This window comes from Fukomys damarensis, unplaced genomic scaffold (assembly GCF_012274545.1).
Source record: "Fukomys damarensis isolate Sample0158 unplaced genomic scaffold, DMR_v1.0_HiC HiC_scaffold_27, whole genome shotgun sequence".
Taxonomy (NCBI): domain Eukaryota; kingdom Metazoa; phylum Chordata; class Mammalia; order Rodentia; family Bathyergidae; genus Fukomys; species Fukomys damarensis.
This window is the reverse complement of record NW_022900939.1, coordinates 20,548,437-20,564,461: the sequence shown is the minus strand read 5'-3', so window position 1 is coordinate 20,564,461 and position 16,025 is coordinate 20,548,437. Positions and strand designations below refer to the sequence as shown.

At 48.3% G+C, this 16,025-nt stretch overlaps 1 protein-coding gene across 2 annotated transcripts in view; it reads right to left on the bottom strand.

Moving 5' to 3' along the window:
* Window positions 1-16,025, bottom strand: part of Cpt1a (carnitine palmitoyltransferase 1A) — a 57,698-nt gene that overhangs the window by 23,851 nt on the left and 17,822 nt on the right. For both annotated transcript variants that reach the window (XM_033756741.1, XM_010635746.3), the window contains exons 3-9: window positions 14,573-14,712; window positions 10,825-10,996; window positions 9,092-9,193; window positions 6,771-6,908; window positions 5,149-5,226; window positions 3,018-3,125; window positions 2,155-2,239 (exon numbers count right to left, since the gene is read on the bottom strand). In XM_033756741.1, the coding sequence (XP_033612632.1) occupies window positions 2,155-2,239; window positions 3,018-3,125; window positions 5,149-5,226; window positions 6,771-6,908; window positions 9,092-9,193; window positions 10,825-10,996; window positions 14,573-14,712 (823 nt within the window). The remainder of the gene's footprint in view (window positions 1-2,154; window positions 2,240-3,017; window positions 3,126-5,148; window positions 5,227-6,770; window positions 6,909-9,091; window positions 9,194-10,824; window positions 10,997-14,572; window positions 14,713-16,025) is intronic.

Sequence of the window (16,025 nt, the reverse complement as noted above, 5' to 3'; positions counted from 1 at the left end):
TTTTTTTTTTTTTTTTTTTTTGAGACAGGGTCTCACTATGTAGTTGAGACTGACCTAGAACTCACTATGTAGCCCAGGCTGGTCTCAAACTCACAGTGATCCTCCTGCCTCAGCCTCCCGAGTGCTGGGATTACAGGCGTTATGTCACCACGCCTGGCTTGTCACCCACTTTTTAAAAGGGCACAAGATATAGGAATGAAAATTCTTACTGGAAGAAACTCAAATGTCCAATTAACACTGAAGAATCTGCTCTCCCTGGTGAGCCCAGTGTTAGTAATGCAGGGACAAAAGGTCCCTTCCTATTTTGGCTTGTGTCTAGATGCCTCCCCCAAAGCCTCATGTGGTCACAGGTGGGGCATTTTGGAGGTGGCTGGATCTGGAATGTGTGATCAAGAGTATGTGATTACTAAATCAGTTGGCTTGGCATTGTTCTGGGTGTGAGTGCTACCTAATGGCCTGGATAGAATATAAAGGACAGAAAGAGGGTCACTGCCTGCTGCTTTGCTTCTTCACTACTTTGCTGCCTTCTGCCTGCCATGAGCTATTTCTCCCCTGTGATGCCCTTCTGCCCTACTATCCTGCCTTGGAGACAACCAATTACAAACTGAAACCTCTACGAACCAAGAGCTAAATAAACCTTTTCTCCTTTAACTTGGGTTGTTGGGTATTTTGTTTTAGCAAAGAGAAAAGTAACTAAGAGACTTACAAGACTTCTGGGGGCATGTTGGTAAAATCACTGTGGAGGCAATTTGTCAGTGTCAATCCAACTATAAACTGGTTAACCAATGACACAGGAGAAGAGGTCCACAGACATTCACTGTGGCATCCCTTATAAAGGTAAAGAGAAAAGCCAGAAACAGCTTACATCCTGGAATAGTTTTGATACTGTGTATCAGAACACCAAAATGTAGACAATGACTGGACTAGAGGGATTAAGTTAGTGTTTTATCTTCTGTCTAAATCTTCTAAATTTCAGTGTCAATTCTATTAAATAAAAGTTACTGAATGGAAACAAGCTAGAATAAAACAGCTACGGCCAGGCCTGGTGGCATACACCTATAATCACAGCACCCTGGGAGGCTGAAGCAGGAGGACTGCAAGTTTGAATCTAGCCTAGGCAATTTAGTGAGCTCTTACCTCACAATTAAAAAAAAAAAAGTAGAAGAAGAAAAGCTGGTGATTTAGCTCAGTGTAAAAGTCCTAGATTGAATCCCCAGTATTGAAAAAGAAAGAAAAGAAGGAAAGAAAAAAAGAATGCTAAGTTTAGACAGTCATTCCTTGTTATTGAAGGGAACTGATTCCAGAACTCCCTGTGGACACCAAAATCCCTGTTGCTCAAGTTGCCTACATGGAATGGCATCGTATTTGCAATAACCTACGCATGTCCTCCCGTACACTGCAAATCATCTCCAGATTACTTGTACCTCCAAGTGTAAAAAGAGTCAAGGGCCAGGGACTTAGCTCATTGGGCTCACGAGCTCATGGTCCTAAGTTCAATCCCCAGTACCAGGACAGAAAAAAAAGTCATGCAAGTGCATTGGTTTCTGTGCGTGGTCCCAGTAGGGGCCACAGCACATTCACAGGGAAGCTCAGCTGCAGCAATACGTTCAGAGTCTGGAGGGGCGTGGTACCTTCCCCAGTGAACCAAAAAGCAGCAATGGGGCTTGTGTGCAACAAAAGCCTACAATGTGGTCTCAGACTACCAAGTGCCTGCACGCTTCTCTACCTGCACAGACATCACAGTGTGGTCCATGGGCGCCTGGACCATCCTAGTGGACAGCAGCTGTCCCTCCCTGTCGTTCTCAAGGATGTCTTGGGCAGTTATGTGGCCAACTGGCAGCTGGCAAGCCAGCAGCTGGCCCACAATCCGGCTTCTCCAGTAAATCCAGTCTGCGTTTTACAAAAAACCCGGCCTGTGAGCCAGAGAGAAACACCCTGCGGAATCCAGAGGAAGAAACAAATATTTTGGCAGACATGGAAAAAACATTGCTGAAGAGAAATGAAACCCTGGAATAGGCCTATTGGCCAGGCCTAATAAAGACAAAGGAAATCCAACAGTTGTGCTCATGACCCCACTCTCAGGAAGGACCCCACAAATCAGTGCGGTCCCTTGGTGTCGCTCACTGTGTGTGGCAGGAATGGAGGCCCACTCACCTGTCTCCTCCCCTGGAACCCGGCAAGTGTTAAACAACCGCTCCCACTGCGCCGAGCAGAGGGGAATGGAAGCAGCGAGACGAATCTGTGGTGAAAACGTATTTCAGACAAACAAGCAAGAGTTCCACAGGAAAATAAAAAAGGAGGAAATGAAGTCTGCACATCTAAATGCTGTGCCTGTTCTCTGTGCTCAGCTCCATCTTCTCCAATTGCTCCCTGGGGTGGTTCACAGGGGACTTGGCTGAGCCACCTTCCGGCCCTCGCTTCCAAAATAACGCATTCAAATCGATTCTTTACAAACTGATGCTTAAACCAAAGGGGTATTTAAGAGAGAAATGAGCCAGATACAGGTGCGTGCGTCTGTAATCCCAGCTACTCAGGAGGCAGAGGCAGGAGGACGGCCAGTTCAAGGCTGGGCTGGGCACCTTGGTGACACTGTCTCACCAGAAAAAATAAAAACATCAATGGGGATAAAATAAAGTTTTTTCCCCCAAGGAGAAATCCTATGACTAACTTATAGCAAACATACATCTGTTATATAATAGATATAACAGAATTAAGTCTCAAAATTATGCTGGGTAGATGTATAGATAGGATTCCATTTTCACAGAGTTTTTCACCATTACAAACTAATTTGAACGACAGACAGCAAATCGGTGTTACCTAAGAGGGAGAGATTTTGCAGAAGCAGAACTTTTGGGGTGACAGACTCCACTATCCTGACTGTAGTGATGGATTGAGGGGTACAAGGGTACAGCTATGTAGGAACTTATAAGATCATGCATGTTTAACAGGTGCTACTGTCAATCTCCCTCAAGAAAGCTGTTCTACAGGAATTTGTTCAAGGCTCAGCATTTGCATACTGGTTGGATTTCCTCCCGGTCCAGCTTCTGTCTGTACAACAGGATGGAGTGGATGGTGTTGCCCGCTCTCGCTGCCTGGATGGGAGTCGGAGTGACGTACAGCAACTCCTGGAAGAGAAGGGTATGACAGCAGAGAATGTTCATGGGAAAAGATACTGATCTAAACACACTGCAGAGCCACCTGTCCCCACTAGAAAGATTCTATAGATGCATTCAATTTGCAAGGCGTGGCAGGAATAATTTGATCAGTAGTTAAGTTTTTAAAAATCATAGTAAAAGATACATTGCCATCAATACCCCTCAGAATACTCCCATTCACTTTGAACACACTTATCCCAAGGTTCTTGCCACTTTCTGAAGCAGTTCTGGAAGTTCTCTTTTGTGAGTGTCTTTACAAGGTGTGATAAAAAATAAGGCAGATGCTGGTCATCGTGTGGCATTCAATGGGAAGACAGGCTCATTAAAATATGACCGTGCATCCTCACCCACTTATTCACCAGATCTGGCACCATGTGACTTCTGGTTCTTCCCTAAAGTCAAGATGACCATGTTTTTAATTTTTTTATTTTTGGTACCAGGGATTGAACCCAGGTCCTTGTGCTTGTGAAGCAGGCAGTGGAACCACAAAGTTAAATCCCTGGCCCCAAAATTAATTAATTAATTAATTTATTTATTTATTATTTATTTATTTATTTATTTATTTTTTTTTTTGTGGTGCCAGGGATCAAACTCAGGACCTTGCACTTGTGAGGAAGGCAGCAGAACCACTGCACCAAATCCCCAACCCTAGGATGACCATGTTTTGAATCAAATCAGGATACTGAGACAGTCACAGTGGTGCAACTAAAGACACTCATAAAAGAAGACTTCTAGAACTGCTTTGGGAAGTGACAAAAGTGTGTTCAGTGTGTATACGTGTATGTGGGGTTATTCTGAGGAGGATTTATGCTAATGTATCTTTTATAGCAACACATTTGAAACATTCATTGTATTGTTTGATCCTTTTATCTATTGTTTTACAAAACACACTGTCATTTAATTTTTTTCCTGGGTCACTTTCAGTTTGTTAGTGCAGAACACAAGTCCCCAGGTATTCCTGGACTACTAAAAGATAACCATATTCCTCCTCGGCCTCACAGAAAGTACAGGAAGAGAACAATTAGGTGATGGGAAATTTTCTGAATGAGAAGTAACTCAAGCCTAAAATAACCATTTATAATAGAGTTATGCCTGTGACAAAGTTATCACATGCACTTCGAAAAGCCTCCTTTTCCACAGCTGGAAAAAGGCCAGGAACAGCACAGATATGATCATCCTGAAAAGTTCAACACACAGAGTGCGTCCCAGCTGTACAAGCAAAGCATCCCTGTCTGTAGGAGACATGTGGATTCTCTGGGGGAAAGGAGAGAGGCGGACACTGCCTCCATCACACAACCACAGAAGTCCTTTCTCAGTTTGAGACACTTTCATCCAGAGAAGAAAAGAAAACATTTTTTTTTTTTTGAAATGAGAAAAAGCAAAAGCAAATGACAAAGAGGGGAAAATGAAAGGAAGTGAAGAACAAACAGGGACAGGGGAAGTTTAACTTGTTTGCCATTAAACAGAGGCTGACAACAGGAACTGGGGGCTTCTGACAGCTGTCAGTGTTTCTGAGGGTGAAGAAAGGCCAAAGGGGAAGGAAGTGGCACTCAATGCAGGCCACCTTCTACGACCCCGTGGTGTCTCAGCACACAGCAGGGCGAGCGCAGCACACTATCCAGGCTGGGAGGGCACACGAGCCCTTAGGGCCACTGCAGACAGAAATAGCACTGAATGAGGGGAGAGTGGCAGAAGGTCCAGAGCTGGAAGTGTGCACCAGGAGTGTGGTTTCCCAATTCATGTTTCTGTACGGCAGCCCTGAGTCCCCGCGTGACCACACAAACACAAGAGGACATTTACATGGGCCTCTGGTGATGAACACAGGCCTGGGCCAGTGCCCTCCCAGAAGCACAAAGCCTTGGATAGGAAGAAACAGGAGCAGGAGAAACGGTAGTCAAGCCTGAGCTGTCCACAGCCCTGCAGATGTCACCTGCGCAGGACAGTGACTCTGCCCCCATCCCTATTAGACAGCTGGCCCGGCCCAGGGACTCACCATGGCATAGTAGTTGCTGTTCACCATCAGCGGCCCCCGGCCCCGGAGGTAGATGTATTCCTCCCACCAGTCGCTCACCTAGTGTACAAGAAGGGGAGACAACAGCTTAGACTTATCGGGAGCCGAGACTCAGGAAAATGCAGGTGCGCTTTGGGCAGGCACCAGAGAATGATGGGGTCTTTCCAGAGCAGGTGGCCCTGGACACACGCAACTAAGTGGAAATGTAAAGAGACACAGATGGAAGGTGTGTAACCTCCATCCCACAGATAACAACAACAACAACAACAACAACAAAAAACCCCAAGTGGCCAGGTGTGACGGTGCATGTCTATAATCCTAGCACTCTGGGAGGCTGAAGCAAGAGCCTCGCAAGTTTGAGCCCAGCCTGGGCAACTCAGCAAAACCACATCTCAAAAAACAAAAAAATTTAAAAGGCTAGGAATGCAGCTCAGGGCAAAGGCCCTGAGTCCAATCCTCGGTACTGCCAAAAAAAAAAAAAGTAAGTAGTGACTGACTGCTAACATATTTTAATAACCGACCCTCAGGGAGGGGGAGATAGCTCAGTGGCAGGGTGGTTGCTCCTGGGTTCAAATTCCCAGCACCAAAAAATTATCCAAAAATACCTCATAGACTGCTTCTACTCCTTCTATTTCCCAGGTCCTGAAAAAGCCAGCCTCTGTCCTATTCCACTTAGAGCCATGGCACCAACACAGAGACCGGAGTGTGCTGCTGTGTCACTGTCCAGCAGCAATGTCCCACAGTCACCTGGTGAGCTGCCCCTAACACCAGAGGCTGAGCCCCCTCAACCCAGCACGGTCCTCCAGGTCCATCAGGGTTGTTCTTCACCTTGTTTTCCATGTGAGCTGTGCCCCAAAACCCAGATTCTTTCTCCCCACACTGTGCAGTCCCGGGACATCACCTCTGTCCCCTGACTCCCCCAGGCACATGGCTGCTCCACTGGGTCAGGGCACAGACTGCAGGGCCGAGAGGCTTCGCTGGAGCTGATGCTCAGGGGACCCTGGGCCAGAGGCAGCCCCAGGAGGTGATCAGGGCTGGGCTGCAGGGGCCTCCCTGACCAGGGGGCTGAGAGGCAATGATCCGAGCCCAAATGAACCAAACAAGATGGCAAAGGCGGCACAATCACAACCACTGTGGGAGTAAGCTCACAACTACCCGACAGCCAGGAGACAACAGACTCACATGCAAAGCAGCATCAGCCAGGGCAGGGTGCAAATGCTCCTTCCTACCCGGGGAAACCATCACCAGTCACCAATCTGCACGTGGGGCCTCATGGAAGACGGTGACTGATCTCAACTGTGAATCCAGCTGTTATACCTGTCCTCCAGTTAGCATTTTCATACAGAAAAAATGTCATCAAGAAAAGTTACACAGCCAGGCACTGTGGTGCACACCTGTCATCCTAGCCCTGAGGGAGGCTAAGGCAGGAGGATTGCCAAGTTTGAGTCCCTCCTGGGCAACTTTGCAAGACCCGGTCTCAAAATAAAAAATTAAAAGAGCTGTGAATGTCGCTCAGTGGTTAAGTGCCCCTGGGTTTAACCCCCAGTACCACAAAAAAAGAAAAAGAAAACCAAGAAAGGCAGATTATGTCTAGAAATACTTACATAATTTGTAGCCCACCAGGACTTTAACTTCAAATACCACTGCAGTTTTGGTCCAAGATTGACAGCAAAATCTTGGGCAAGCTCTGTCATCCGCTTAAATTCCTCCTCCTTCATAAGAGGCTTCACTGATTCCAGATACTGGGGTGGGTGAAAAAAAACATTGAGCACATTAAACACACACATGGAAGCCACGGCTCCTTCACCTGTGCCTTAGCGAGAGCACATCACACTGAAAAGACTGTGAACCTGCCCAAACTGGCCTCTTCAGCCTGCAGCTGGGTGAACGTACACTGGTGCTAAAAGGTGGATAACTGAACAGTAAGATCCCGCCGTGGTTCATACTTAGATTTCCTCCCAAAGCCTCATGCAGTCCAGGGTGGGGCTTTGGAAAGGTGACTGGGTCATGGGGTGCTACAGATAAAAGTGTGATACGGGGGGTGCTGGTCAGAAGAGGGGGTCCACAGGGGTGGGGCCTGGAGGGTAGGGTCTCCCTCGGACTCCTCCCCTCACTCGCTGTTTCCTGGATGCCATGCTAGGAGTAGCCCTCCGTCCCCTGGGTCTTTCCTCCAGGCCACCCACCATGCAAGGACTGAAACTTGTCAAACACAAGCCAAACTCAACCCCTTCTTTAAGCTCTGGGTGTTGGGTATTTTGGCTCACCAATAAGAAAGTCACTAACACAAACTTCTTCATCCTTTATGGGCTTGATACATGCCCCAAATTCACCAAAGTAAATCTGATAGAGTCTCGGTCACTGCCTGGGGAATGAAGACATTTCAAGAGAGTCTATCTTCCCTTACATGGCTTTGAATCAGGGTCTTATTTCCACTTGTGCCACGGTGACCAGGGAGAGTGCCCTGCAATGGGCTGGGACAGCGCAGAGAGCCGTGCACCAGCTCAGGCAGATGCACAGGATATAGGGGTGGGGGGGTGCCCAGTACAACGGGACAGGAGAGTCCCCGGATCAGGATGTCCAACACAGTCTGACAGGCAGACAGATGCACACCTGCCCGTGCTACAGAACCAGGCATGGGGTGCCAAAATCTGTGGGGAGGAGTTCACACCCAGGACACTTGAACAATTTCACCCTGCTCCTAAGCGAGAATTTGTGCAAAGTAAAACTGCTGCTGCCTCCTGATCTGTCATGAAATGTTATATTCCCACAAGCTATGTGCTGCAAACAGCTCTGGGGTCAGCCCTATATGATGAAGAGTAGGACCCTGTTCCTTGGACAGTGCCAGCTGTTACCTGTCCTGGGGCTTATTCACAGTGAAATGTGCATCCCTGAAACAGAAAAATCATGCTCTGCACTTGCTGCAGTGAGCTACGCAGATGGGCAGGTGCTCAGTGAACACTGGCCTGTGTGTCACCCTTGTGCCACCCTCCTGGGGTCTGTGTGGAGCTGTATCATCAGCACCTGGGCACAGGTGAGGATGCAGGAGACCGAGGGTGAGAAGGAACTTGCCAGTTACATTCAAATCATGAAGCCTAGAAGTTTTCTGCTTAGAGTTTCTAAAAATGGGTCAGAAGACTAGAACCCCTGTACATCACTGGTTGACATGCTGAACGGTACAGTCATTTCACGGTCTGGTGGTTTCTCAACAAGATAAAGGAAGAATTACCCTTCATTTGCACATGGTGCAAAAACCCCACTCCTAGACATGTACCCCAAGCAAGCGGCTACAGGTGCTGAAACAAAAATCTATGCATGAATATTCACAGCAGCACTATTCACAATGGCCAAAAGCTGGGGACAGCTATAATGGCCATCAGCAGCTGGATAAATGAATGGTGGTCTTTCTGGCCACAAAAAGGGCAAAGGTACATCCAGACTACAATACAGATGAATCTGAGAACCATTATGCTCAAGCCAGGCATGGTGGCACACACCTGTTATTCCAGTAATGGGAGGCAGAGGCAGGAGGAGCGTCATAAGTTCAAGGCCAGCCTGAACATAGTGAGACTGCCTTAAAAAAAAACAAACGAACACCCCAAAAATGCAATGATACATTAGAAAAAATCATGACAACCATACAAGGTACATTGCTGAGAAATAATAAAAGCAAATGACAGCTGGGCATGGTGGCATACACCTGTAGTCCCAAGACTCAGGAGGCTGAGGCAGGAGGATCGTAGTGAGTTTGAGGCCACCACAAACTATATAGTGAGTTCAAGGTCAGCCTGAACTGCATAGTGAGACCTTGTCTCAAAAAAAAAGGAAAAAAGGAAATGACAGTAAATTAACTTACAGTCATAATGGACACCAGACTTAATGTGAAAGGTGCCTGGCATTCCCAAGTACAAGGAGGGTGTACACTCACCCTCTTCATGGTGTTTTTGACGGCTGGCACTGGCTGGCGAGGCAGAGAGGTCTGGAAGCTGTACAACATGGGTTTCCGACCTGAAAAGATCTTGACCATGGTCTGAAAAGAAAAGTTACAGTTTCAAAGATGAGGCTAAGTTACAGACCCAAAGCCAGCTCTCCACTGTACCATGCCCGCTACTTACTGATCATCTCTGGCGATATGCTTTTCTGAGGACCCGTTCCCTGTCCCATACTCACAGGCCTTGGTGCACACGCGCGCGCACAGACACACATAGGCACGCCAAGGAAAACGAGGCTGCACAAAAGCCTCGTGTGACAGAGGCTCTGAGACGCTACTACCTGGTTCATTCTCTGGCCAGAACCCATGGGGCCTGTGACATCCCAGCCTGAGTGGGCTTTCACTTGTGGGGTTACACATGAGGCCCTTGGTTTGGGGGTTGGTTCAAGGCTCTGGGGACACAGCAAGGTCATCCCAGGTGCCTGGCCCTTGGCACAGAGTCCCTGGGTGAGGTCAGGACTGTAGGGCGCACAGTCCACCCCGTGGGTCCTGGGTGCGGGCTAGCTGGTCCAAACCTGCTGTGGTAAGTGGTTATCTGTGCTGACTAACAAATGCATTCCTAGGGGCTCTGGGACTGAGCACAACATCAGCGATGAGGGACACCCTGGACAATGTCTCCATGAACTGTTCTCCATGAGAACTTTCTCCACCTCATCTAGGTGTTCAACTGCTTCTCTAGAAATGAAGACACAATGTGAAAACAGCAGGAGATTGTCTACGAAAGACAGGAGCCCTGGGATGTGTGGTGGTACCTAGGTGACTCCAGGAGGTCTGGGGCAGCAGGCCAGCCCATAGCTGGGGCACCCATGTGGCCACTGAGCACAGGTGCCCAGCCTCAGATTCAGACAAGGTCACCAAAGCTGCCATATCACTTCACAAACACTAAGAAAACCAGGAGTGAGTCCAGGACTGGAGGAAAGAGGATTTTGAGGAACCTGCCTCCCCAGGACCAGGGTCATGAAAATCACGGAGGCCACTCCATAAAGCTGCAGAAATTGTAGCTTAAGAAATGTAATAAAATACCCAGCTCCAAAGACCTCATTCAGGCTTAAAGAGCCTAAAACAGCGGAAGGCAGTGAGGACAGGCAGGCAAGAGCAAAGGGGACACAGAGCCAAGAAGCCTACAGTGCTCACAGGGGCTGAGCCCCAAAGGTAGAGGCCTCAAGAGCCAGGGAAGATCCTTACCTTGGACAGCTCGTGTTTCAGAAAACTTGAGCTCAATAAAGCAAAGACTTAATTTGGGACAGATATCACAGGCTGCCACCTTCCACAGGGACTGTGGGCTCAGGGACATGGCAAGCAGAGGGAGTATTTGGGAAGGCACTAGTCATGCCACCTAGCAGACAGATCAGCCAAGGAAGCCATCGAATGCCCAAATGCAACGTGTCCATATAAGCTGTGAAGGCTGGGTGGGCTGCACTGTTGCCTGACCAATGGTCTGAGTTACAAGTCAAGCAGATACAGGAATGAACGTTGCAGAGGTCACCAGCATCGGCAAAGAAAATGCCTTTTAGCCCACTCCCACAGGTCAAGGAGAATCCAACCTCTGTAGCAACCAGAGGCCGAGACCAAGGCACCTGCCATGTGTCAAAGGAGAACCCATTCCAGAGGACCTGTTCTTGAATAGCAGAGATTGTCCGAGCAGCCCCCTCTGAGTCGCACTCAATTACCATCCAGATCTTGGTGGCACGGCTCATCTTGCCGTGCTCGGCGAACATCCAGCCATGGTAGGACAGGAGCACCTTCAGGGAGTAGCGCATGGTGAAGATGAGCGCCACCCACAGGCCTGTGCCAAAGAGCAGGCCGCTGACCACGTCCTTCGTCTGGGGAGACATGTAGCCTCTGGAGGACAATCGAGACAAGTTACAAATGTGCGAGCATGGGAAGAAAAGAGGCTGAGAGCAACAGCTGTACAAGACGGCATGACACGGGGCAAAGCAGACTTTGAGGGACCAAAGGGAGAGAAGGCCGTCCTGTCCCAAATCAGAACTGGCTCTATCAGAAAGAACACTTGGGAATCCACCTCTCCAGAGCCCACAGCAACTCTCTTCCCTGCCTCAAAGTGAAACAGAGCTTGGGCAGGGGCTGCGGCATGCCTGCATTTGCAGTTACAGGCAGGAGGATTTCTGGAGGCCAGCCTGGGCAACATATCAAGACTGTCTCTTGGAAGGGAAACAACAACAAACAACAACAACAACAACAACAAAAACAGAGGGGAGCTGGGCATGGTGGCACACACCTGTAATCCCGGCGCACAGGAGACAGAGGCAGGAGGATTGAGTTCTAGGCCAGCCTGAGCTATGGAGTGAGTTTAAAGCCAGCCTGAACTATAGAGAGAGAGCCTGTCTAAAAAAAAAGAAAGAAAGAAAAAGAAAAAGAGAGAGAGAAGGAGAGGGAGGGAGGGAAAGAGAGAAACGGGACAGACCAGCCAATACGCCAGTATGCTATGGTGGGAAAAACACATGATTCTCCCCAGGACCTGGGAAGCACCATGCAGTAGAGACCTGCCCAGGGGGGTGCCCACGCCCTGGTGGATGGAGATCCCCCTGCCTGATGCCCACAGGGATTCTGGGCCATTTCCTTCTGCTCTTTCTGATATTTTCCCTCCAAGTCTACCTTTGGATGTCACAGTTATTACACAATTATTACAAGCTGTATCTCAGCTTGTTATGATCTAGATAAGAAGACTCTGCTCATGTAAAATAATCACTGAAGCACTCAGGAAGCCAAGCAGGAAGATCACAAGTTCAAGGCCAGACTGAGCTACATTATTAGAAATGCTGTCCTCTGTGAATGGAAGTAGGATAGTTTATGGTAAAAATCAATCTGTAATAATGAGACAGCCCTGGCTCATTATAAAGATTAAACTCGAGGAGACTGATATGTCACCTGTACAAATCTGTAAATTATGTGACTCTAAGGTTTAAGATAATTAAAACCATAGATTATGAAAGAAAAAAACCAAGATGAAATGCAGTCATTTTTCTCTTTTTTAGTTTCAATTCTTTTGGAAACTGAAAAATATTAAAAAAGTAAAAACTATTTTAGTGACCTTCAAGTGATTAAAACAACAAACATAGGGCTGGGATTTAGCTCAGTGGTTCTGCTGCCTGCCTCACTAGTGCAAGGGCCTGAGTTTGATCCCCAGTACCAAAAAAACCAAAAAAACCAAAAAAACCCAAAAAAAAACCCCAAAAAACAGAAAACAACAAACATAACGAAACACAGCTTCAGAAACTGTCCATTTAACATAATAGCCTGCGATACTTCACTGACACGGACACAAATTATCTTTAAGGAAAACTAGCTTTAAAACTGGTATTTTCCTATAGCCTGTCAACTCTAGTGCTGGAGCAACTGTAGCCTCTGAACTGGTGGGATCTCTCCTGATAAGCCAATCTGCAAGCAAAGCTGGATTTAGGGACTGAAGAGGCTATCATTAGACTTCTCAGTACTCTGTTGCCACAGCACATATTCAACCCACAAAAATCGGACAAAGAAATGACATGCTCGGGGCTTTTTATATATACACATGGGCACCTGGCCAGTTATGAGCTCTCTTTGAAAAAGAAGGTGCTCCTGCTGGGTGTAGTGGCACATGGCTGTGATCTCAGCACTCAGGAGGCTGAGGCAGGCAGACTGCAGTGAGGGCGGCCTGGGCTACATAGGGAGATCTTGTCTCAAAAACAAACAAACAAACAAAAAACAAAGCAAAACAAAGCAAAGGAGCTCCTTATGATGCTGCAGGCATGGACAGAGCAGAGATGAACCCAAAAAGCATGCATTGCCCCTCTCTGATAGCAGCAACCTAGGACAAGGGGTGGTGGTAGCTCAGTGAGGGAGTACTTGTCTCATTTGCATGTGGCCCTGGGTTCAATGTCCAGTACACAAACAAAACAAAACAAAACAAAAAAAATCCCTACAACCCAGAGCACCAGAGTGCCATCCTCTCCAGGGGACGGTACCAGAAGGCCCTAGAGCCTGAGAGACACTGATCCTTAACATGACCTTTCTAAATGTGGGCCACAGATGGCCCAGTTTACCAAAATAGGTTCACAGGACAAAGAAACAAGTCTTATAAAGACCCGGATTACAGAAGGCTTTAAATAGCCAACATGGCTGAAGAGAATCCAGTTTTGAGAGACAGTCCGGATTAGAGAGAGAATTACAAGTCTGTGTTTAACTTGAGGCCAGCCCAGACAACTTAGCCAGACCCTGCCTGTTTAGGCTGGCTCCACGGCAATCTAAAAGCACATAAGCCCCGCTCAACATGTAAGGCATGATTGGACATGGTGGTGCACACTTATAATCCCAGTGCTCTGGGAGGCTGAGACAGGAGGATCAAAAATTTCTGAAAAAGAATAGAAGATATAGCTCAGTGCAAGGCATCTGGGTTCCAGCCTCAGTATCTCAAAACAAAACAAAACAAAACAAACAAACAAAAAAAAACCAGCCCAGTACAAAGGCAAGTTGTCCCCCGGCAACAGCCTGAAGCTCTCAGGACCTACAGTAGAGAGGAAACAGCCTGGCCCGAGTAACCAGGACTGCCAGCTGCTCCCTGTTGATAGGAATGACAGCAGCACCTGCCACAGCATCCCTGTCCCCAGGCAGACAAGGGAACTGGCAGGCATCCAGGCCAGAGAAGGTTCCACCCAGATGACTGACTGGGACTTTTTATTCCATCTCTTGCAGGTACTTATAAAACCAGAGCCAGTCTGCTGGGCCAGCCTCTCCACCACAGCTCAGTGCCATGCTTAAGGAGCAGAGTGTGAAGGACCCCTCTCCAGAATCCCCAAAAAAGTCCAGGAGTCAGGAGCACCACTCTTAGCTGAATTTCCATTCCACCAAGTTCAATCTGCTTCATTTGAGTCTTCAGAGGCAAATATAGTCAGTAGCTATGAGTGAGTAGAAGCTGTACCACACTTTTGCCGTTTCTTGTGTGTGGAAAAACCTAAAACTGCCAGCACAGGAGTGCTAGGGAGGGGCTCCCTAGGGGGTCCAAGCCACTCTGAAGATAACTAGGGGTGGACATGGCTTCAGACCCTCTATCCCTAGCATCAGTTCAGGGGGCCCAGAACTATGGGATGGACTGACTCCAGTGTAAAGAAGTGGTTACACTGGGAAGCAGCCTCCCTGCAGGCCGCTGTAAACTCCACACACTGCCACTGCTGGGCCCCGGGCACAGGGACACCTTCTGGTGAGTGCCCCAGGTCCCTACCCTTCTTCTCATCTGGCCTACAAACTCCGAGAGGACCTTGACACCAGCCCAGGAGATGGGAGGAGAGCCAGCATGAGAAGGACAGCAAAAGCTTCAGAGCAAACCTAGCTCAATGACAGTCACAGTACTCGAAGAAACACACAAACAGGGCAGTGGGAAAATCAGTGATTTCCTGGACAGCTGGAAACAGGACTACTCACGTGCTGTCGAGGGTCCGGCTGATCCTTGTGATCATCCCTAAGGAAGGGTCTACCTTGGTGTACGTGGACGACATCACACCCACCACCACGATGAACCAGCTGGAGGGACTGGCCGGGAACACGCCGGTGATGATTCCATTCTAAACAAAGATGCAAGCACCATGAGCCATGCCCTCCCCACAGGCTGTGCTGCATGGACCCTGGCAGACATCAGGCAGTAGGGCGAAGGTGTGGGCAGGTGAGTGGGGATGGCACCACCACCACCAGCTGGGCCTCTAACCTGTGTAGTCTGTTCCCTTCCTCAACTTCCCAGGAAACCCTGGCCTGAGCTGGTTTCCCCTAGTGTGACCCTGGGACATGAGGATCATCTACGTGGGCACCAGTTTACCACGCAGACTTCCAGGCTCTACCCAGACTGGCTCCTGACAGCTGTTGATGAAGAGTGTCCTACCCCAACCTCCTACTGCCCAGGACATCCACTACTGCCCCTGCAGATCCCTGAATCAGGATGCGTCAGCGCCCCTATACGTTTACAGGTGCCTGCAGTCCATGTGAGAATTTGCTGGGAAATGCTCTAGAGGGAAAAAAAAAGGAGAAGAAGCAATCTATGAAACAAAACTGGCAAAATGTGGATCTGTGTTGAAATTAGGAGGAAAACATTAGGGACCACTGGATGTTGAAAAACTCCCAATTTCAAAATTCCTTACCAAAGCCTCTCTATAAGGCACTGGTTTGAAGCAGGGTGTGGTGGCACATGCCTGTCACCGCAGCACTAGTTTGACAAAACATGGGCAATGAAGCCATTGAAGCTTTGCCAGAAATCTCTTAGGAGGTATTTCCACCCTTACATATCTGCCCCGTTAGATTTCCAAATGTCTAAGTATATTCTCTGAAATAAAAATGCTTTTAATAATAAGTCAGTTTATTGAAATTAAATAAAAAAGAAGTCAACAAAAGGGAAGGTTGGAGGTTCAAGAAGAAAATGTCTCCTATTCACCCCGTCTCCCCACCTGCAAGTCCACACCAAGGCCTGTGCCCTGCAGCGGCTCTGGCAGCGCGGGCCCTCTTGCTCCTGGCGATAGCAACAATGAGGTGTGATCATATACTGTTTATTTTACATGAGCCTTGCCAGCTCTCAGCAAGACCCGTGTGGGTCAGTTTCCACCCTGTAGGGGGCGCCCTCCGGTGATGGACATAACACCAGCTGGTAACCTGGGCCCAGGAGGCCACCAGTTGAACCCCAGGACACTGTTGCAGGGAGCTGGCTCCTGAGGACTCATTTGCTGCCACCTGCTCTAGCCCATGGGCCTGTCCATCAGCCTTCCTGTGCCAACCCAGAGGGGTACTATGAAGTGTGTGGGCTGGGGCAGGTGCCTTCTGACCACATGAACCGGTTTGAATGTTTTCAAACATCCATTTATTCCTGCCCCCCCATTTTTTTAAAGAAATTAAA